General features: G+C 38.1%; 1 protein-coding gene across 1 annotated transcript in view; it reads left to right on the top strand.

Moving 5' to 3' along the window:
- Positions 1–23,363, top strand: part of ZBTB46 (zinc finger and BTB domain containing 46) — a 108,739-nt gene extending 85,376 nt beyond the window's left edge. The window contains exons 5-6 of the mRNA XM_084645320.1: positions 6,896–7,071; positions 17,790–23,363. Coding sequence (XP_084501446.1) covers positions 6,896–7,071; positions 17,790–18,179 — 566 coding nt within the window. The 3' untranslated portion in view covers positions 18,180–23,363. The remainder of the gene's footprint in view (positions 1–6,895; positions 7,072–17,789) is intronic.
- The last annotated feature ends 397 nt before the right edge of the window (positions 23,364–23,760 follow it).

Raw genomic sequence — 23,760 nt, 5'->3', positions numbered from 1 at the left:
AAAAGGGGAATTATTGAGTGGGTGTGTTTCTAGTGGAGACATGCAAGGTTCTTAGCTCTACTGCATTTAACCTTTTGTTTTTTATCAAGGACCTGGAAGGAAAGATAAAATCATCACTGATAAGGTTTGCAGATGATGAAAAGATTGGGGAATGGTAAAATGGGAAAAGTCACTGAAACAGAGCAGTCTGTATCGCTTAGTAATCTGGGAGCAAGCAAATTATGTGTTTTAATATGACCAAATGTAAAGTCATATATCTAGAAACAAGGAACGTACCTCACTTACAGGATGGGGGACTCTTATTGTGGGAAGCGGTGACTCTGAAAAAGAGTTGCTGGTCCTGGTGGATAATCAGCTGGGCTTGAGTTCCCAGTGTGAGTGTGTGGCCAAAAAGACTGTTGTGAGTCTTGGATGTATAAACAGGGAAATCTGAAGTAGGAGTAGAGGTTGTATTACCTCTGTATCTGGGACGGGTGAGACCACTACTGGAATACTGTGTCCGGTTCTGGTGTCCACAGTTCAAGAAGGATGATGATCAATTGTAGAAGTTTTGGAGAAGAGCCACAAGAATGATTAAAGGATTGGAAATTATGCCTTAAAGTGAGACACTGTAGGAGCTCAATCTATTTAACAAAGAGCAAAGATTAAGGGGTGACTTAATCACAGTTTATAAGTACCTGGATTATAGAAGGCTCTTCAGTCTAGCAGAAAAAAGTATAACAAAATCCAATGGCTGGACGTTGAAGCTAGTCAAATTCAAACTGTAAATAAGGCATAAATCTTTAACAGTGGAACAACTTACTATGAGTTGTAATGAATTATCCATCAATGGCAATTTTAAAATCGAGACTGGATGCTTTTCTAAAAGATCTGCTGTAGCTCAAATGGGAATTAATTCAGGGAAGTCCTATGGTTTGAATTATACAGGAAGTCAGACAAGAGGATCACAGTAATCCCTTCTTCTCTTGCCTTTGTAATCTACAGATCAGAATTGACACCGTATCGCAGAATGGTGTTGGGGGCACTTAATTTCTGTGAGTACTCTCATGGCACTCTTGGTATAGGTGGCATCCTGGCTAATTGTAACACTGTTAACTACATTCTGCCTACATAAAGTTCTACAGTTGAAACAGCAGTAATTTTTTCTTCAGTTTCTGTTCTAAACAGCCACATGTTGTTGTGACTTACTCTAGCTTTTCAATTTCTATTCTATGTTACCTCTTCTGAATAGCTCCAGTACCTATTTCTGTTGCTGGTAAGAGGTTTCTTGGTCGACAGTGTGAAACTGATTTACAGTTGCATTGTTGTCAGGATTCTAAATAGCAACAGTGAAACTAACCATAATCTTGTCAGCTTGACTCCGCTTAAATTGGGAATGCCAGCAGTGGCGGCGCTTAGAACAGTCTGTCTTTGCGGACTCAGGAAAGCAGTACTGTATCACTTCTCATTTGGAAGGTTCTCTTTGCAACTGCAAGGATCACACTTGATTTTTTTAAAGAACATCTTAAATTCTGCAGAAATGGATAGCTTCAGCACTCCTTCACACACCCACAGGGGAAAATTTCCTCCACCCCATCGGTGAGAGGATCAAGTCCTGCATTTATTTATAGTGTATTTCACCAGTAGATTACTATTAATGACTTTTTTTAGGTGGTGGTGAAAGCTAATCCAAAATATCACAAATTTGCTGTTAATTTGAGGCATTTTCATTGAAAGGACCCAATTTGTTTTGCCATACTAGGACAGCATTTTTTTTTAACTGATTTGGTTAACTGTACATGAGAGGGAACATCTCCTGTTCACAACGCTGGCCCTGCAGGAACCTTGTTTACTGCACCTGTGACTAGTTTAATTCCTGTAAATAACCACCTATGAAGGAATCCAACAGAGCTGGATAGCTGAGAATTTAATAAGACCCTTATGTAGTTATGTATGTTATGTTTAAATTGTTAGACAATACTGAAAATAGCCGTGTAGCTGTGGGAAGCTTAGCTGACCTTGGCTGATCTTACCTGATCTGTTTATAGCTTGCTTACCTTGTCTAGATTCTGTAGTATTTGGGTTATGGTGATCCTGTGGAGTGCAAATGTTTTGTTTGTATAACCTAGTGTTAGTGGTCAAGCAGCTGAGAGATCTTATCCCGTTGAAATTGGCAACAGATTATCATAAATATCTTTGTCCTTCACAATATTCAAACTTGCTAAAGATTGCTCATAAAAGAAATAAACTGGGAAATGTGTTAGATACAACGCAAAGGCAAAATATTTTTCATATACTTTAAGTTCTCCCAGGCAAGTTGGAAAAATAAAATACACTAGAATACCTTTCCATTCTCTAGTTTATTTCAACAGTGCTTTACAAGTAACAAGTTAAATACTAGTAGCACAATGACTGCACAAGCAAGGTGTTGCTATTGTTTTATCAACAATAGCTGGCAGAGAGCAGTGGACATTAGAATATGCTTTATTGAGAATGAATGGTGCCGGGAACTCAGGTGTTCTATCTTTTCTTTTGCACCTTTCATTCCATAGGTTCCCAAAGCAGTTTGCATGCATGGGTGTAATCCCTTTAAAGTAACCTTATGAAATTCTACTTGACTGGAGTGGGTAATCTTTTCTGACAAGTGAATAAAATAGTCTTTGTTTTTTCATTATTATCATTATAGTCACCATGGTACAGGTGGGTGAATAGATTTTGTGCTTGGACTAGTAAATTTTCATGACAGTTTTCCAGAGCTGCTTTAAATAACTTCAGGGTGGAACACAAGAGCTATAGAACACAACAGAGCAACAGTCTGGGACAAGATGTGAAGACTATTAAGTTCAAAGTGCTGATTTGAGGAAATTTAGAGGTAGATTTAAAAATAACTGCCCCATTTGATGGAGAAGGAAACTGTACTTTGGATCTTCCCTCTAAGTGGTCAGGATTAGAGCCAGCCAGAAGATGACAATTCTGTTTCGTGGCAACATTTTGAGTTGTTGAAATTTGATTTCATTCCATGTTAGAACAAAAACAAAATTTTTCAAATGTTTCCACAAAATTGAATTGTGTTGAAATGTCCATTATTCTTATAGAAAAGATCAGATTTTCAATTTGGGCATCTTGAGTCAGCAGTGTTGAGTCAGCAGTGTGCCCTTGTTGCCAAGAAGGCCAATGGCATTTTGGGATGTATAAGTAGGGGCATAGCGAGCAGATCGAGGGACGTGATCGTTCCCCTCTATTCGACATTGGTGAGGCCTCATCTGGAGTACTGTGTCCAGTTTTGGGCCCCACACTTCAAGAAGGATGTGGATAAATTGGAGAGAGTCCAGCGAAGGGCAACAAAAATGATTAGGGGACTGGAACACATGAGTTATGAGGAGAGGCTGAGGGAGCTGGGATTGTTTAGCCTGCAGAAGAGAAGAATGAGGGGGGATTTGATAGCTGCTTTCAACTACCTGAAAGGGGGTTCCAAAGAGGATGGCTCTAGACTGTTCTCAATGGTAGCAGATGACAGAACGAGGAGTAATGGTCTCAAGTTGCAGTGGGGGAGGTTTAGATTGGATATTAGGAAAAACTTTTTCACTAAGAGGGTGGTGAAACACTGGAATGCGTTACCTAGGGAGGTGGTAGAATCTCCTTCCTTAGAGGTTTTTAAGGTCAGGCTTGACAAAGCCCTGGCTGGGATGATTTAACTGGGAATTGGTCCTGCTTCGAGCAGGGGGTTGGACTAGATGACCTTCTGGGGTCCCTTCCAACCCTGATATTCTATGATTCTATGATCTCTCTCTCGTCAGAAATGACCAGAAAGCCCTGGACCTTAGAAATCTTAGAAAACTGATAGGTCTCTGAAACATTTACTCTTCGATTTAACAACATATTTCAATGAAAATACATTTCATCAGAAATGTTCCAACCAGTTGTTGTTAGTACCATGTTTGTGCGTTATCTGAAAAATGGCACGTGGAAGCCCAGCACCCCAGCACAAACGTGGGGCATTTTTTACAGTACTGGCCTGGAGAAGAGTGTTTCTCAATCAGTTAGTACTAGAGTGGTACAACATTTTTCAGCCAAATCCTTTCTTGTAAAAAAAAAAAAAAAAAAAAAAAGCCAATTTTTTTCATTTAATTTAAAAAAAAAAAGTCAACGTTTTGAATCACCAAAATTTACAGAACTCAGTATTTTGCTTGGTCTCCTGTTCGCGTATTGAACAAATGTGACCTTGCTTAGCTTTTGGCATCTGATGAAATATGTTCATTTCCTCCTCATTAAATAAAAGTGCTGTGCATTCTAACTTCTACCTGGGCAGTCAGCAAAAGTTAGAAGGGGTTGTTGAATGATCCCCTAAGGAATAATGTTTCTAATAGTACTTCCTTATCTAATCCTACAGTGTATTGCAACACTGGGTAGGTGCCTCCGTCTTTGGGTGTTATTTGAATCCACAATCTTCAGGCCTAGAGATAAGAATATAACCAATGAGTAACATTTAAATGTATAGGAAATCATAACGTAACAGATTTGGTTACAAGTATACAACAGGTGGCCCCTTTATTATCTTATTATGTATGCTTTTTAAAAAGGGGAGAAAATTGCATTACTCTTCAATTATTCCACTGAAAGTAATGGAATATCAAGACCTATCTTTTTGTGTTGAGTAGCACAACAGGTGCTGTTCTGCTGGATATATGATTCTTCCTCTGTCATCAAGGGCACAGCACTTAAATAGTTAAATGTGGACAAAAAAAGTGAAGGATTTTCCATCTATATGCTTAGAAATAAGTTACATGGACTACAAGTAACCATCTGCATATGAGTATGGTTCTAGTCTAAAAAGTCTCTCTATTGGAGGGAAAAAACCACAACCCACTGTGGTTCAGTGTTTGTTTAATTGATTTTTACTTTGAATTTCACAGCTTACAACTAAGAAGACTGGTTGGTTCTCCAAGTACTAGCCCTGGAAATTTAATAATGAGACAGTCAAGTTTTTTTCAAAATGTTTTTTTCTTCTATCCTTCTTGTGTATCAGTTCCAGCAATAAAAATTTTTCCAAAATTGTTCCCAGGTGTTCCTGTGCAACTCAATATCTTCAGATTAAGCCTTCAGTGACACTTGTGCAGCCCCATACTAATCAATGGGGTTTCAAAGGATTGTCTTCACTGTGTATGCATGAGGAATCAAACCTAGTTTCCCACTCTCGTTGTGTTTGCTCTGCCATGCAAATAGAAGTAAATTTTTAAAAAGAACTGGTCACCAGAGTAAGCCGATGAGACGGAATACACGCAGGGAGCAGGCCTGCTGAGTAAAAAGGTGTCATTTAAAAATAGTTCATTTCTCAGAGTACAACTGCACTTGAAGGGTGTGGGTCTGTGAGACGCTGAGAGCTGTCAGCGTTGACTTAGCTACTGGGATCTTTGCAGGATGTAATATTTGAGTATGCATCTTGTAATTTAACTCGGTACCTTTAGTGACATAAGACCATAATAGACACTAGACTTCCCTTTTTTCCTTCTCTCTCCTACATGCAGTGCTTCATTTGAAAACACAGCGCTGGTTTGCCATCTACTTAGAACAATAGCATATTTAAGCCCACCAAGGTTTAAGATGTCGACTAGAATTTGCTTTTATTGAATGCAAACCAGTATCCTTAAGATTAAGAATCCAGGTCCTTACTAGCAGTAAAACTGCTTTGGGCAAAGTCATTGAAGTGGGTAATATTTAACAGATAGTAATGGCAACTAAGAGAATCACTAGTGGGAGGATATCAAACATTACATGCACAAAGACAATGACCTCCAAATGTATAATGGGTGGGTTCCATTAAGGAATATCAGATCTTCTGTTTTCCCCTGCTTTGTTTTGCATGTTCCACTTTCATTTTTATTTGGAGGGGGAAACAGCAACACAGCTTCTATGTGCATTCTGTTGGCAAATTAGGCCATTAGGCTGTGAATACTGTATGTATCCCTGGGGTCCAGTTTGAGTGCACTTACCTCTAAAAGGATGGCAAAAGGAGAAACGTTGACAGCACAGGAATAACTTATAAAAATTCATTCTCTTCCAAATCATTCAGGAAAATGTGATAAGAAAATTAATCTCGCAAAGATTATACAATTTGGACCGTGAACACACTTTCAAGAATTGCGCTTTCATTAAAGATTTTGTATCTGCTTTCTGCTACTCTCCGTATTTGCAGCAATAGTATGCTACTTTAAAGATGGTTACTGTTAAATGCTTGCATGGTGAACTCTGTCTTTGTCTAAGACACCCCTTCATCTTTGAACATTAATGGCAATAGTTCCACAGTACCTGGTTTCCTATAAACTGCATTTCACTCATTCGTTTTACTTAGGGGTTTAAAGAGAAATTCGACATACTGCTATCAATATGTCACATTTGTGATCCTCTCTTCACAGCTAGTTATTTCTGACCTGATTCTGCATGTAGCTGTTTCAGTACATGAGGGCACTGTCACTAACTAGAACTATGCTTGAATTTCAGATGTCTCTATATTGGCCAACCAATTCCTGAAAATAATTTAGGATTATAGCAGATTATAATCCCTTTTTGTTTTGTACTTTAACAGACATTAAGGAAATTGCATCATTTTTTTACTGTTGCTAAATATTTGACAGCCTGGTGTACAGTCTTATCAACAAGTTTCTCTGGGGAAGATACTTGAAGTTCCCAGCTGTGTTGACACAGTATAAGTACCCTAGTTAAAATCTTCCACTTAATAAGGCAGACATTAGAAAGACAGTGCAACGTAATTGAACTTGTTAAATGTTTTCCTTATGCAGAGCATAAAACAGTGGGAATGTGGTCTGACAGCAAAAACATTAATGAAAATTAAGCAAGAAAATGGATTATTTGAAATGTTTTGAGTTGTAACCTGCCCTCTTGGGTTGCTCTTTTTCAGTAAATGAATTCACAGTCATCAGAAAGAAATTTAAGTGCCCATACTGCAGTTTCTCAGCCATGCATCAGTGTATCCTGAAGAGACACATGCGATCCCATACAGGAGAAAGACCCTATCCTTGTGAAATCTGTGGGAAAAAATTCACACGCAGGGAGCACATGAAACGGCACACCTTGGTAAGTAGAAGCATTTGAAGTAGTTGGAAAACAGAAAGGTGGTTTGTTGTTGTGATTAAGGAGAAAAGGAACTTCACCTGACTTAGATTTGTATTCTCTTTTTTCCCTGGTGCTCTTCTGAGTCTTTTATGGAATGCAGAAGACCTCTCTCCTGTTTTCTCTACCTTTAAAAGTCCCAGTATCTTGCTTATTGTTCCTCTGGAGTTATTCAACATCTGGTCCTCCAACTCAACCAGAGGAGTTGCTGAAGAACAATTTGAAGTGGTTTGCAAACCCTGTTTAGTGCTCCTGGCCCTAAGGTGAGGGACTGAGCTGGGATCTCAAACTCCAATCCTCACTTCTTGGTGCACTAAACTACTTTTTAATGCAACATAGACTGCTGTGGAGGACCTATTAGGCTTTGGTGTTTCAAGGCACAAGAGGCAATGGTATCTTTAGGATCAAAAATGTTGGCCAAAGACTGAATAATTAGGAACAATTTTTTTTGAAGTAATACACCACCCAGTAAAAGCAAGGAAATTCTGATCCAGGACTACCGCTATCTTGTTGTGCTTAATTATCATTTAATTAAAGATTGCTTGCTGTTCAGAGAGCTGCTAGAAGGTCAATGTGTGCTGTTGTAACTTGCTAGCTTGTCTCAACTGCGGTGTTGTTATAAACACATGACATTGTGTGTGCGTTGTTTTTGTCAAATTTCCTTCTTTGGTTGTGGTATTTTCCCTTCCATGCATTTGTTAGCATCATTTCTAGATTTCTTGCATCTGACAGTCCATCACCTTGATGATGTGGGGTGAGACTGTGGGATAGTAGAGATGACATGAAGCCCCATCTGGTGATAGTGAAATTAGATATAATTGTTGCAAATATTGTTGTTCATACTCACTAGCTACTTTTTCAAGACCTTAATATCCTGGAAGAAGAACAGGAGGACTTGTGGCACCTTAGAGACTAACAAATGTATTTGAGCATAAGCTTTCGTGAGCTACTGCTCACTTCATGGGATGCATTCAGTGGAAAATACAGTGGGGAGATTTATATACATAGAGAACATGAAACAATGGGTTTCTTCAACAAAAAAACTTCAAAAACAGACTCCAACGAGAGACTGCTGAATTGGAATTAAATTGCAAACTGGATACAATTAACTTAGGCTTGAATAGAGACTGGGAGTGATGGGTCATTACACAAAGTAAAACTATTTCCCATGTTTGTTCTCCCCCCCAAGCCCCTCCCCACTGTTCCTCAGACGTTCTTGTCAACTGCTAGAAATGGCCCACCTTGATTATCACTACAGAAGGTTTCCCCCCCCCCCCGCTCTCCTGCTGGTAATAGCACACCTTAAGTGATCACTCTCGTTACAGTGTGTACGGGAACACCCATTGTTTCATGTTCTCTATGTATATAAATCTCCCCACTGTATTTTCCACTGAATGCATCCGATGAAGTGAGCTGTAGCTCACGAAAGCTTATGCGCAAATAAATTTGTTAGTCTCTAAGATGCCACACGTACTCCTTTTCTTTTTGCGAATACAGACTAACATGGCTGCTACTCTGAAACCTGTTAATACCCTGGCAGTTTCTATTTATTATAATAAATTCAGTACCCACAAACTAGAAGTGCTAGAATCTAACACCTTACCAAGTTTATTTTTGTTTGATTTTTAAACAGAATGTTTGGGCTAGAATTTGACACAAAGGAATCTAAAACTAACTCACATTTTTCTCCAACAACAACAAAAAAAACACCCCCACCTTGAAACAGTGTTACTTTAAAAAGAACAAATTTTATGTCAACTTCTAGCACAATAGTTTCAACAGCCAAGACCAGCACTGTCCCTTTCCCCCTTAAATCAGGTCTGTAGCACAAACACCAGTTTCAGCTTTAATTTTAGGGATGGTGGCGGCTTCATAGTAATACTTTCTCATACATCAACTGGTTTGTAACACTATGGGAGAGAAAGGGGAAAAGAGTGCTGGGCAGAGAAATCACTGAAAAGAATTATTAGAGCCAGTTCAATAACTTGCTTGCTTTTACCTTTTATCACCTTTTTAATTTTGAATTTGCAAGTAGATGCAACTACTAGAGAATTCAGTGGAATGTATTATCTTCAGAAGCAACAGTTCTTGATTGTGGGCTGAAAGACTGACTAAAATCTTCCAGGCTAAGAAAGACCCTTACCTTAATGGGTTTTGACAGATAGGAGCTGGAGACAGCTTTTCCTTTTGGATGATGTAGATTCCATGTGAAGTACATGTAAATTAAGGTATCACAAAAGATTAAAGATAAATTTAGACTGATTTATGTTTTACTGGTTATAAGTCAAACAGCAGATATCCACAGAGAAATCCTCTCTCCCGTCACCAGATTTTGAAAAGGTGATTTAAAACGATAGTTTAAGTTAAATATAACACATTTGAATATCCTGACATTTGCAAGGTTTTTTTCCTATTGTAGTGGATAGTTTTAAACAGGTTAAATGTAGCATATTTTTATCTTCTCTTGTCTTTCAGAAGTGAAGTTGAGGTAGTTTTGTACAAATCCATCTTAGATCTCCATTTTTGCTATAAGGAAGGACCATTCAGGTCACTACCATGGTGTATTGAAGTGGAGTTAAAATTCTTTTAGTATATACGTGGGGAGATGTATCAGACATCTCTGAGATATCTGTAGCTTTTCTTTATATGCAGTTGAGCTTGTCCCTCAGAATCCAGTTATGGCCAGAGGTTAGGCATGTTGTTTTGAAAGTGCCAACTGGGTGTGCAGATTTGCAGGGCAAGGGATAAAGTCCTGAAAAAGTTTCACATGGAATAAAAAAAAAACATTACTACTATCGAAGTTATTCCAAAGAGTTTAACTGATTTATAACGAAACTGATAAAGGTTGGGTTAACAATCATAGAAATGTTGGACTGCAAGGGACCTCGAGAGGTCAAGTCCAGCCTGAGTCAGGACCAAGTAAACCTAGACTGTCTCCGACAAGTGTCTGTCCAACCTGTTCTTAAAAACCTTCAATGACGAGGATTCCACAACCTCCCTTGGAAGCCTATTCCATAATTTAACTACATTTATAGTTAGGAAGCTTATCCTAATATCTTACCTAAATCTCCCTTACTATAGATTAACGGTATACTTCTTGTCATACCTTCAGTGAACATGGAAAACAGTTGATCACTGTCCTCTTTAGCATAGCCCTTAACATGAAGCTCATCAGGTTCCCCCTCAATCTCCTTTTCTCACAACTAAACATGTCCAGTTTTTCTAACCTTTCATCATAGGTCAGGTTTTCTAAACCTTTTATCATTTTTGTTGCTCTCCTTTGGAGTCTCTCCAGTTTATCCACATCTTCCCTAACGTGTGGTGGTGCCCCGAACTGGACAGTGAAAATGACAATTAAAATAAATTAAAAATCATGATTGGTTTCGGTTCAGACCATTGTTCCTTCTATGAAGAAGCACTAGGTAGGTTCACTTCGCTTTTTGGATGTTACAATATGGACCCATCAGGTTTACTGACAAAAATCTCTACAGAGGAACCCACTGACTGAGTATTTTCACAAAAGTGAGAGCCCTGCAGGGTAAGATTGTGTATAAGACTCCAGAAAATGGATAGTTCATCGGATTTTTTTTTCCAGTTAGCACAGCATCACTTTCCACAGGCTACTAGTTCAATCAGTATCTTCATCTTCACTTATGGGGAGGTGTTGGGGGTTGTGTGAATTGAATATGGGGAGGGAAACCCATGGAATCTTGTTCCTTGTGCTTATTTGTCTTGTAACTTTATTTTCCTGATATGTCAGACGTTTGTGCTTCTTAGTGCCAGTTTGCAGGTAGAACTGTGGAGATGAATGTTGTTGTGCATCAAATGCAAGCTGCACCTGTTATAAAAATAACTCCCAGACATACATCTCAGAGTAAAAAGTTAAAGTAGAGAAAAGGAAATGTGTTTAAACCAGCAAAGCCTTTGCTTCTTTCAGTTCCTCAATCAATGTGCAAGATTTAAAGGGCCTGAGTTAGTTTTTGTTTAGCCCAATTTTTTGTTTTAAAAATGTGTTTTGTTTTGTTTGTTAAAGCTTTTACATAACCTCAGGTCTGTAGAAATGTTTCTGTGCGGTATCTTTTTAAAATCCAGAGCAAGTTTTTTAAGCAAATAAGATTTTCCCTGCATTCCTTGCTTCTCAGATACTTTTCCATTGTGTTAGAGCATAAGAAGCTGACAGTGAAATTAACTAGAAACAAAAATGACAGATATATTTTCATTGTCCAGGTTGAGAGAAATACAAAATGTATGAACAGCACAGATTCTAGTTTTAGTAATGTATGCAACGTTAACATAGGTAAGGACATTAATTTTTAAAAATATTGTTTTAAATCTGATATTGTCCCTTAAAACACTGTCTATAAAAAGTTAGTTTTGCTAGTGTGATTTCTATCTAAAGAGGAGTTAGATAAACAGCTGTGCTTCTGAAAAACACACACATGACCTGAGATGGCAAATATCTCTTTGATATTTCCTTTCTTCTATTTGATTTATAGATGTGTACTGAGAAATACATATTCTAAATAAGGTTCATTTATTTTATTTTAAAATGACCATTTACTTTGGAGGGCCTAGATGTAATAGCAAAAGTAACCAATGGATAATGTATCAGTTAACATTACATCACCACTCGCTTTCCTTGAGGTTGCAATGCACATTGTGTCTCCAAAAATGGATGTCCACCTTGCAAGGAAAATGTGTAGCCCTATAATCAAATATTTCTAAATGGCTTCAGCAAAAAGTATTGATCTGCTGTTTGCTGTTGGGTTTTTTGTTTTGTTTTTCCCTTTGGGTTGTCCCTGTTTTTGCTAAAAATTTTCTGACCCCTGCTAGTTGCAGTGTCCATAGTGACCAGAAATTACTTAAATCTAGTGGCTTTGTGAGGGAAAAATAACAGCTTCCCTTGTTGCTGAGCACCCAACTTCTTGTAGAAGCTATAGCTTTTTTAAAATATAAACTGACATTTTTAATGTAGATACTACATTGTGAATTCAGCTTGTTTTGTTCACACGTGCATTCTGAAACAATGTTCAGTTCCTTTTTCTGGGAAGAGTTGTATGTAGTCAGCTGGTAGGCAGTTGCCTGCCTGCAGCAGATGCCAGTGTCATGCCTTAGCTTGCCAAGTGGTGGTGTTTATATACAAGGTGGCAGTTAGCCCATACCACTTAAACCAGAATGATCAAGGGGCTTATGTTATCAGTTGCTATGGTATCTAAAACCCCACCGTCTTTTACTTCCTTCCATGAGTATGTGTCCATTCGGATGAGTGCCCAGCCATCTGGCCTTGGGACCAACTGCTCCTTGAGATGTCCCTTTATTATTTCCTTTGGGTGTTAGTCTTCTGGTGTTCAATAGGCACATCCAAGCAGCTGGCTCTGTCCCCTGTAGACACAAAGGTTTTAAGGTCTGTTGTTAATTTTGCCGTTGTAGACACCTTGTCATGCCAGCTGGTTCCCTGGATCTTTATAGTTCGGGGTGGAATATTTTTCTTTTTTACATTAGGATTTGGTGCAGTTGCAGCCAGGGCAGTTATTCCCCTTTGAAATATTGGTGAATATCCTTATTATCAAATACAATAAGAATACGGTCTGTCTACCATGAAAGTGGTCATTTTCAACCACTGAAGACAAACAGCATACGTGCCTTTGTTTTAGATGGTACATCTTTTGAGTTAACTGGGGGAATGGAAATAGTATGTTTTGATGGCAAAATCCAGTTGTGTGCGTCATTCTGAGTATTCCAGTTGGACTATCAAATGTAGAAAAGGAGCGGGGTGGAGGGGAGAATCATTTAAAAGTTTGGGTTGCTGGACTTCTGTTTGAAGTTATGGTTCATTTTGGTGCATATTGTGTCACTTCTGGCTCTCTTGGCCCTGAGGACCTCCCCTCATCTACCTATTTTGCCATCTCCTGAGATGTTGTTAATGTTTTGATTCCTGAAAATCTTTTCAGTAACACAGAACGGCATACATGGATACAGCATAGATCATTTTAAATCTCTTTTAAGATCCATTCTTTAGGATGGGTCTACTATCCAACTTTTTTTAAAAAAGAGTTTGCTTCATATACATATGGTAATACATACAATAGTATTTCAAATAGTTTTCAAGAACCCATCTTGAAAAGTATTTCAGAACATGGAATAACGTGTAGTTCAATAGGAGTAAGAATGCACCGGCTTTGGTGAACTCAATGTTGATCAAAGCAGAAGCATGACTGAGGCCTTGTCTACATTACAGGGGGAGATCGATCTAAGTTATGCAACTTCAGCTACGTGAATAACGTAGCTGAAGGTGACATACTTAGATCTACTTACTGTGGGGTTCACACGATGCAATGTCAACGGGAGAGTGATCAGCCGTCATCTATCCCCCGGTAAGTGTAGAGAAGCCCTAACTTTTTCATAAAGAACTGATGAAAAAACCCTAAATTAAAAGCTAGACTTTGACCTGACAATCTGAGTTTAGAACACATGCTTCCTCACATTGAAGTCAGGTGGTGAGTTGGCTTTTCCACACAAAAAAGGAGATAGGAGGACAGATACCAATGCAGCCCAACTTTCATTAGGCATAACTTGATCCAAAGTTTTTGCATGACTAAATATGAAACCAGTCAGGAAATGTGCCGCATAGAAAATGCCATAGAAAGATAAAACAAACAAACAGGTCAATATAGAGCTGTGCCATAAGTCACCTTTGAACAGGAGATGGCAGCCTTGCAGCTGAGCCGCTGGTCTGGGATTCAGATCTGGGGTTAATTCCCAAATCTGTGGCAGACTGCCTGGGTGAGCTCGGACAATTCACTTCATTCTTGTGCCTAAATTACCCGTCTGCAAAATGGGGATACTACCTATTTCCTTTCTCCCACCCTTCATCTGCTCTGTCTGCTTCGACTGTAAGATCTTTGAGGAAGGGACACAGCCTCTCATTATATATTTGTGCAACAGCTAAAACAGCGTAGCCCCAACTTTGGTTGGGGACTCAGGCACTATAACAACCTGTTTGGGGTCCCCAGGTGATATAAATAATGAATAAAAACAGACAGCCGGAAATCAACTAATTTCAGTTGAAAGTAAGAATTCTTGTAGCACAAATCAAGTGTACATAGCAGACTTTTTTCTTCTTTCGGTGCTTTCTAAATGAATTGTCTGTGACCAACACAGCTGGTACCATGGCTAAATGCACATGAGAGTGGGTGAAGTGCCCAAACTCTTGCTGCCTGCAGGAGATGATGCTGTGCTGTCAGGATTGAGAACTGTGACTACTGACATCCAAGTTTGAATCCCCAAATATATGTAATTTCCTGTCCCAGCTCAGAGAAAAAGGGTTTCCTGAATAATTCCCATCCCCTGTAATGCATTTGACCACCACTAAGGCATTTGAACAGACAGAAACTGGGAATGTAACACCAGACTCAACAAAAAATTCTCTCGAATCTTTATATCTTAAGAGCAACACTTCCTCACATTAACTTTGTAATCAACTTTGTAGTCAAGCACTCCACTCCGGAGGGCACTAAGCTCTCTGATGATTTCTGTTTCTCAAAGTTCAAGGCAGCTGGGAGTATCAAGAACACAATACTCCTAGTCTCAGAGTTAAGTTGTTTGAACAGACTCTAGTCATTCTGTTTAGCAAAACTTATGGATTATGTTAAGTTTCCCAACTTGGGTAAGGTGCCACATGAGAAGAGCAACGGAGCAGTTAAAGCAGGACCAATTTATCACTGCAAACATACTGCTAGGGGTAAAGAAATGGGTAGCCTTTCTGGCCCTGTGATGGGCCCTCATAAAGCTGCTAAGAGATACAGCTCATGGCTGGGGAGTGCAGGGTCAGGAAGCAGTTTGCTGGTCCAATCTGTGTGTGTCACCCCTCGCAATACACAGCTCAGTTGTGAGAACAAGAGTCTCGGCCACGTGAAAGCAGTAAATATTCACCTCCATCACAAGCAGCGTAGCTTTCTGGTCATTGATGGAATAGGCAATGGGAACAAGGGGAAGGGAGAGAAAAAACCAAGAGAGCAAAAACTAATAAAAATGGACAGGAAAAAGGAGGAATGGGAGTAACAGGAGGTGTATAAAAAAGAAACACACAGAAAAGGAGAGTAAAGTGAGCAAACAGAAAGGTTAGAAACACAGTAACTGAATCAGTAGATAGCATGGGGAGGCACTGCCCATATACTGTGTGTGCTCTTGACATAGTTGCATATAAGGTGTATCGACTAAAAGGGGGACACGGTGGCCCAAAAACTTGTAGCAAGGACAAGCGTAATCACATCTTGGGAAGTTGAGACCCCTTGGGAAAATGTTGGCTGAGGACCATGGACCACTTTCTAATTGTCTGCTGGCAGCTCTCGTGGTGCTGGCTCCACTTCCTTGCTCCCAAAGGCATTTGGGCTCATCAACGTGAAAACATTTTTTTACTCAGAAAGAAGGTCAATTAAACACATTTTTAACTGAGTCACAGAAGATCTACATTTCCTGGATCTGAAGCCAAACCAGTTGTTCTATGGCAATTCCTATGCTCCTATTCCGATCATAGGCTAATCGGAGTGCTTACAACTAGAATATTCAATTTCCTTATTGGTTACCCAGCTGAACTAAAGGTATTTGGAGAGAGAAGAAACTGACCAACTTCACCTACTCTTACAGTCGAAGCAGACAGAGCAGATGAAGGGTGGAAGAAAGGAAATAGGTAGTATCCCCATTTTGCAGACGGGTAATTTAGGCACAAGGATGAAGTGAAGTGTCCGAGCTCACCCAGGCAATCTGCCACAGATTTGGGAATTAACCCCAGATCTGAATCCCAGACCAGTGGCTCAGCTGCAAGGCTGCCATCTCCTGTTCAAAGGTGACTTATGGCACAGCTCTATATTGACCTGTTTGTTTGTTTTATCTTTCTATGGCATTTTCTATGTGGCACATTTCCTGACTGGTTTCAGATTAATTTCAGATTTAGTCATGCAAAAAACTTTGGATCAAGTTATGCCTAATGAAAGTTGGGCTGCATTAATATCTGTCCTCCTATCTCCTTTTTTGTGTGGAAAAGCCAACTTACCACCTGACTTCAATGTGAGGAAGCATGTGTTCTAAACTCAGATTGTCAGGTCAAAGTCTAGCTTTTAATTTGGGGTTTTTTCATCAGTTCCTTACTATAACTTCGTGGCATAGCCAGCATAGTTTTAATTGCCTTAGAGCCCTCAAACAGAAAACATCTTTTCTCTGGTGGACATGGTAGGCCCATCAATTCAAAGAATAGAGAGTCACAATTGATTTGAATGCTGTTTCCAGAGACCTCTTGGCATTGTAACATCTTAACAGAAAGAACTTTTAAAAGCATGTGTTCGTGTGCCAGATTATTTTTGGTGTGACTCCACTGAAGTAGAGTTCAGTAATCCTGACCCCACTGATACGTTCTTTTCTTTAGGAGTGGAGTGTAGCAAATGAGTTTAATGAGTAAATAGGCTCCCTTGCTTTGCCTAAAGTGAAAATGCACTAAGGCAGAGATTACGTGTATTAGCATACTTTGTATGGAGCTGTGTTTAAACACACAAACTCTTCAAGTATTTAGTTCTGGTTATTATACTGTGACGTTTGGGTCAGTTAGAACAATGTTCTCCCTCTGAATAAATTCTGCAGATTACTTTTCCACTGCTGCTCGTACTCTGTAACTGTAATAGCTGTGCATAATGCCATGTTCAGACACACAATGCTGTGTGACTCTTTCAAGAAACAGAAACTTCTGTGATAAACCTTCAGCTGTCAAAGTAGACACAAATTTTGAAGCTGATGTGCATTAGAAGGTGGTTTGGTTTTTTGTTTTGTTTTAAAGTGAATACATTGATTAGATTTTTATTCTTTAGCCTATGGTGATGGTGATAACGATGGAATACAGACCGCTAAATTCATGCGTTACAATATCCTGACACCTGTTGATAAGTTACCACCTTTGAGCCTGTCTGCATTGGGAACATTTTTGAAAAACTTAATCAATGTAATTGTGTCACTGCAACTAAAGCAGGGTACACCTCTCACACAGATGCACTGAACCAATCCAAGACAGGGTTTGCAAAGGCACGACTTAATATGGTTAATTGCCAAAGTAAACCTTACTTTACTTCAGTGCAGTGCAGGTACATTAGCAGTTTGCACCGTGTAACTACACTGACATGGTTACACCACCAGTGAAAATGTTCCTAAGGTAGACCGTTCCTTTGTCTGACCAATAGCAAACACTGAAATTCTTGTTGTATCTTTGAGACATATTTCTGGGTAGCTTTTAACTAGCATCTGGTGACAGCTATTTTAAGATAGTATGAGACTTTCAAAATGTAGTAGGAATTTTAGGAATGTGTGCATTCTAGTGCCCTGTGGTAAATGTAGACCAAGAGAAGCAAGGAGGTTTAGGCTGAAATGATTGGTTTCACAGTCAGAGGTGTTTCAAAAAAAGGATTTTCCATTGCATTGTAAAATACCTTCCTACTAATACTAGTAGAAATATAGTGGATAAAAGTCATACCTGGGACCCATCATTTCTGTTCGAAATACCACCCAGTGACAGTTACGGGCTACATTATTTTTTTCCCTTTACAGCAAAACGGAAAGCATCTCTTCTTTCTTGGACCACATTTGCAATTCTCTGCTTCATCTTCCCTGCCTTAATTTTTTTCTATTTTTTCCTTCCCTAGGTCCACAGTAAAGATAAAAAATATGTATGCAAAGTGTGCAACAGAGTGTTCATGTCTGCAGCCAGCGTGGGAATTAAGCATGGTTCCCGCCGCCATGGAGTTTGTGCCGATTGCTCTGGTCGAGGCATAACAGGCCACTTAGATCAGAATGGAGGAGAAGGTTCTCCAGATGAATTGTATCCTGGTGAAGGCCAGTACATGGAGGATCCAGATGACATGAAAGTGGAGGGAGATGAAGAGATGGGGGATGATGATGATATAAAATGGAAAGATGATGTAGGAATTTCACAAGATGATGTGATTCTAGAAGATGACAAAGAAGATGTCGACTCTCCACAGGAGCAAGAGAACTCTGGAGAAAATGACAAGGATTTTACTTGGATTTCTTAGGGAAACGGGGAAGATTTTGTTTGTAGGGGGAGGGAGGGAAGACAGAGTGTGCTGGGAAAAACTAAGTAGCCTTGTTGTTGTCCATGTGTGCAAAAGAGTTGTTTGTGGTTTTTTTTAAACAAACAAGTCCTTTATCTGTACCATTCAGATACTGTATTAGTAAGTGTCACTTTTAGTGGCATCAGTTACATCTCCTTCCCCTTCTCCCACATGGAAAAATATGATTGTCTGTCTTTGCCTCTCTGTGGGAGCAAATCAGATTGCATGCAAGTGACTTAGAGTTTCTGAAGATGTAAGCACTGTGAGGGGGGAGAGAGAGACTAGGAGACAGTGTAAAGCATGTGTTCCTTTTATAAACCTTCCCCACCCTGAATTAAATACCAGGGAGGTTTTGTGTCCCAAACCACTGTTTTTTTTTAAAAGTTTTGTTTGTTCTAAATTCACAGCAGCAGTGGACTTACTTACAAACTAGTATCATGTAAATAAACTGACCTGTGTGTTTGAGGGCTTCTCCATATAACCCAAGCCTTTCGCAAAGAATTAATTTAAATATTTAATTTTTTTAATGTATGGATTTTTTTTATGGAGCCTGTTAGATCAAACAGCAATTCAGGCTGCAGCCTTAAGAACCCCTTTCATAACATGGGATCTTAACTCCCAAATAGCACATCAGGTTAAAGATCATGAAATTACTTGGGCCCACTGGCATCTTAACAGTATCCAGTTTTCCAACCTTGTTTAGTTCTATTATCTGAAATGAGTGTTGGTGTTTCCATAAGATTTCTTTTGCTATAAAAGACGCATAGAGTTTAGTACCCAGTTGCTTGGTTTACATGAAAGTTGTCACCTTTCTTCCTTAGGTGTCAACTAACTGCCTTTTTCATATTTATATGCAAATTTTAGTAAATACAAGTCATTTAGCAAAATGAATTACAAATTGTGATAACTCAAGGAACTAGGGGAGAAATCCTGGCTCTGAAGTCAAGATTTTTCCCAAATTGTTATATTCATCCTTGCCAAGCTGAAACATTCCTACTTACTTTGTAGGTGTAGTCCGTATGTTTAACTGACTAAGTAAAACTTCCTTTGTTGGTTCCAAGTAAGTAAACCTTCCCTTTTAGAGAACCATATTTCTCCACTAGAGCATCTCCTCTTATACAGTAGAGTTTACATGGGTGTGTTCCAAATAGTTCAGTTCATATTGGCCACTGCTGCCTTCCTATGACAACATTTAAATAACTCAATGAAAGTGTCCTGCTCATAATAAAAGCTTCTGCTGAACCTTTCACCTTTATGCTTTTGGTGCTTAAAAAAAAAAAAAAAAAAAAAAAAGCTGAAGACCTCACTGTTTTCTTGCTATGGAGCAGATTTTTATACAACCTGTATGATTAATGGTGGTCTTGAAACCTGCCACAAACAAGACCAAGAGGCAACCAGTTAAATCTAGGAAGCCAAATTATTAAAAGGTGCTATTTTCCCCCCAATTGTGGGAAAGGTACTTTCTTGTGGGAAAACAATATAAGTGCTTGCAGTTTAATTTTAAAAAATGGAAAGCATGGTTCTACCCAGGGAGTAAAATAAAAGCAGATTTTACTGTACAAAATCCAAGTAATCAAATCTTTAGGTTTTTCAGCTCTTCGGTGCCAGGAATCTCTTCCCAGTGAAGTGTGATAATGCAGGAACCTACCCACCTGGCTACCTAGAATAGTTGGACATTTAGGCATTGCTCTTTTTGAAGGGTCATATCACCATTGTTATGTATTTTATTCCTTTCTCTGCAGTTGTCTTCAGTTTCTTGAAAAGGAAAAAAACCAAAATCTCCCCAATTTTCCTATGCATGTTTTCTTCCTCCCCAAATTTTGGGACTCCACTCACAAAGGTTTATACTTTCACATTGTGTATAAGCACCAGAATTGTTGCTGTTCAAGTTTGGTACTTGTCAGTAATTTGGAAAAATGTTTTTCTAAGTCAATCCATGGTCTTAAATCTATTGTTAGCTCAAAGCAAAGCTCTATGATCACTTGTCTATGTGATATTTAGGCTAATATTTAGGATTGAGAAAGTTACCTGACAAAAATGGGCAACCAGATTCTTTAAATATTCAAGGAATAGTGTGGGAGGGGCATATAAAACCATTTTTATGAAACTGTAAAAAGCTGTTTTTGCATTTTAGCTTGTTATAAAGCCCTATAACTATGTTTAAAACCCCCCCAGTATTTTAAGATTGGACCTTTTTATATCCCTTTTTCTAAATGCAAAAGAAATCAGCAGTTGTGTCCACTCTGTGTTGATTATAAAACCAGGCCACTGTTTCATGAACTTGACTGCTTTCACCTATCAGATATGCAGGCTGTGGATTTATTGCCATTTATTCTGTAAATATTAATTTTTTCCCTAGACTTCCAGCAATCACTTGTTACATGTAGACAAATACATACAGTACTTTAAAGAAACCTGTAGCTTGGCTTTTTATATATTAAATCTATTTAAAAATGGAGAAAGGAAGAAAAAAAAAAAAAAACCCGAAACCACAAACCTTCAGTTTCTACATTCCACTTTTCGTCCACCCTGACTCCACTATACAAATTCACTATCTTCAGCTAGTATGTTTTAGGGAGAAACAAAAGGTATTGATCCTGAATTGACTTTTTCCCTTGTCCCTGCCCCCTTTTGGGCGAACTTGATTTTGTATTAATATTTTGGGGTGCTTAGCTTTATTTTGTGTTTTATTTGGAAATATTTTATATTGCCTTTTTCTTTTCCTTTTTTTAAAATGGTGGACAAGAAGCCAAATGGCTTTCATAAATGTTTTCTACCAGTGCCACTTCTGTGCTCTTCAAATTGAGGATGCAAAAAAAGAAGAGAAACCCACAAAAAGCTAACTTGTTATAATGTTAAAATTATAATATAGCGCATACGTCTATATTACTAACTTACACTAAATAAATATATATACCAAATAAATCATTCTAATATGTGATGTATACTTTTAAGTGCTTTGTTTTTGATGGAGGTGTGCAGATTTGGAAATTAAAAACCTTTAAGGAATTGCTTTTTAAACTTTCACACCCTATGGGGGAGAGACATGGGATTTTATTTTTGAAAGAAAGTGAGTTTGAAAACGGTGATGCTTTCCATCAGATGAAAAGGGGGGCTCTCTATACAACTTTACCAGTTACTTCGCTTCTATGTTATAAACTGAAATCTGAAGCTGCACTGTGTTTAACTGCAGGGATAATCTATGTAAAAATTAAAAGAAATCAGATTTGAAAACAGGAAATTAAGCATGGAAAGAGACCAGCAATTTCCAGGTCCATCCCCAGGCCCAGTCCCACAAAGACGTCAGCAAATGCACAACTGCGTGCAGGTGTTTGACTTTCTAAATTTGGAGCGCCAGTTTAGAGTTTACCAACCATATCTCACATTTTTCTGTGTCCAGATACTTGTGTAATTTGCTGCCTATATAAATTTCTCTTTGCTGTTCTGTGTAAAGAAATTCTGCCTAAATGTTGTTCTATCCAACACTAGCTCAAATAATCTTTAGCATCCACTCTTCTATTTCCCTTCAGGAATTTATATATTTTACTGAGGTTCCCTTTTTAAATTTCATTTTCTTTAAATACATAAAGAAATAAAATGTAGATTTAGTTTCAGAAAAGAACTCCCTTAATGAAAAAATAAAACATTTGATCTCAGTGGAAATGTGTGTAATTTTTAAAAAAAATTTATATGTTAATATGTGATCACTGTACCCTGAATCTCTTTATTATTCTCATCTTTTTTATATATAAAATGGGGCCAGGACTACAAAGAGCATCTCAAATATAGCTTTGCTAACTTCTCATGCAGTTCAATGATTGAATGCATTTCTTCAGTTTTATATACACTATCTATGCAGCTCAGAATAAATACCTAAAGAATGCTAAATGATGCAGTAAGTTAGACCTTCATAAAATACTGCATTAAAAGCTTTCTTGAACAATACAGGCAACTTAGGTTCTTGGCCACTTTTTGTTTCTTTCAAAAAGTCATTTAAACAAAAATCCTAATTTATATATATTTAAGTATTGTTTCTTTATATATTAAAGTTTAAGGTCACCATAAAACCTCACAAAGATACAGAATGATTTTGCAGGGAGATGAGAAGTAGGACATGTCTCATGAAGGTTTTCGAAGTGACTGGCTCTTTTTAAAAACAAATAGTGTTTGGACTATTAAAGGAATATTTTCTTATCAAAAGGAAGCCTACTTTAGCATTAGGTCCCATTTTATGTTTTGTATCTTGAATTATGCCTTTAAATGTTCTGCAACTCCAAAGTGAAAATCGCATTCAGTTGACTTTTTATATATATGTATGTTTGGGAATTTATTACTTTGGGTTATGTATCAAACTCTTGTTCCTGACAAAGTTGTATATTTTGACTCTCAATTTGCAGTAGAGTGTTGGGTCAGAACACTGCCATCTTTGAATAGGCACCTGTGTGAAAAAGATCCACCTTAATGCTTCCAATTTTGCACATCATCCTTTAATAAAAAAAAAAAACAAAAAAAAAACCTCCAAGAAAATGCAAAAACTGGAATTTTTTGCAATATTATGAAAGATAATCTTATTTTAGCTCATTCTGTGACATGTGCAACTCTTGAGAAAGCCATACTTAATGGTTCTTTTTATTTTTAGATTCTATATTGTGTTCTGGATTTCTGCCTTTTCTAGAATTTCTGCATAGTAAGAGTGCTGTGTGTATGCTTTCATATATATTTATTTTTCAACATGCTTTAAACCTGTCTACAAAAATAAAACTAAAAATAAAAAACCCACCAAGACAGTGTTTGAAGATTGTTGACTATTTTTTTTTTGCTGGGAATATTCTATATTATACTGACTTTATATTAATTATTATAAACCTGTGTTTGTATTGGAGATGTGTTTAATATTTTGGGGAGGTGGGGAGATTTTAGTAATCAGAAGTCAGTGGGAGAACATGACTGTGTGTTGTACTGATTTTCTGTAAATGTAGTTCAGGTAAATATTACCTTATTTTCTAGTTGATCTCACAGTTTCTTGTCTGCCTAGGCATGCCAAAGGTATGCCTATTGATTATGATTACTTTATGTGATGGGATTAGCTTAGACATACTTGCAAAAATCAATCAGTTTCAATAAATTGGGAAATTGCTGCTAAAACACATTGTCTTGATTTTTTTTACACACTGATTGAGACATGATAGATGTCCAGGAGTCCCAGAATATCACTTGAGAGAGTTTGGTTCAGAATCTTGAATGACCTTTTCCCATGTTAAATTAATTTATCTCCACAGAGACAGCCTGTTGAAGCCCACCTGAGTATCAGAACTATTCATTTTGGAATAAGAGGGAACCATGTTAAGTACAGCTCATGCAGGGAGATTTATACAGGAGCATGTATCCCTTCTTCCTCAAGCTCCTTTTTTCCTGTCAGTGGATCTGGAGCCCGACTGAGCTGCTCTGGCTTGAAGTTTTCTTTAAAATTTCTACATTTTGATGTACATTTTCCTTAGCTTAGATTTTCTTAGTAAACTGAAAACCATTTTTCCTCAGGCCT

The sequence above is a fragment of the Lepidochelys olivacea genome (assembly GCF_965140295.1).
Source record: "Lepidochelys olivacea isolate rLepOli2 genome assembly, chromosome: 13".
Taxonomy (NCBI): domain Eukaryota; kingdom Metazoa; phylum Chordata; order Testudines; family Cheloniidae; genus Lepidochelys; species Lepidochelys olivacea.
This window is presented reverse-complemented; position numbering and strand designations above follow the sequence as displayed.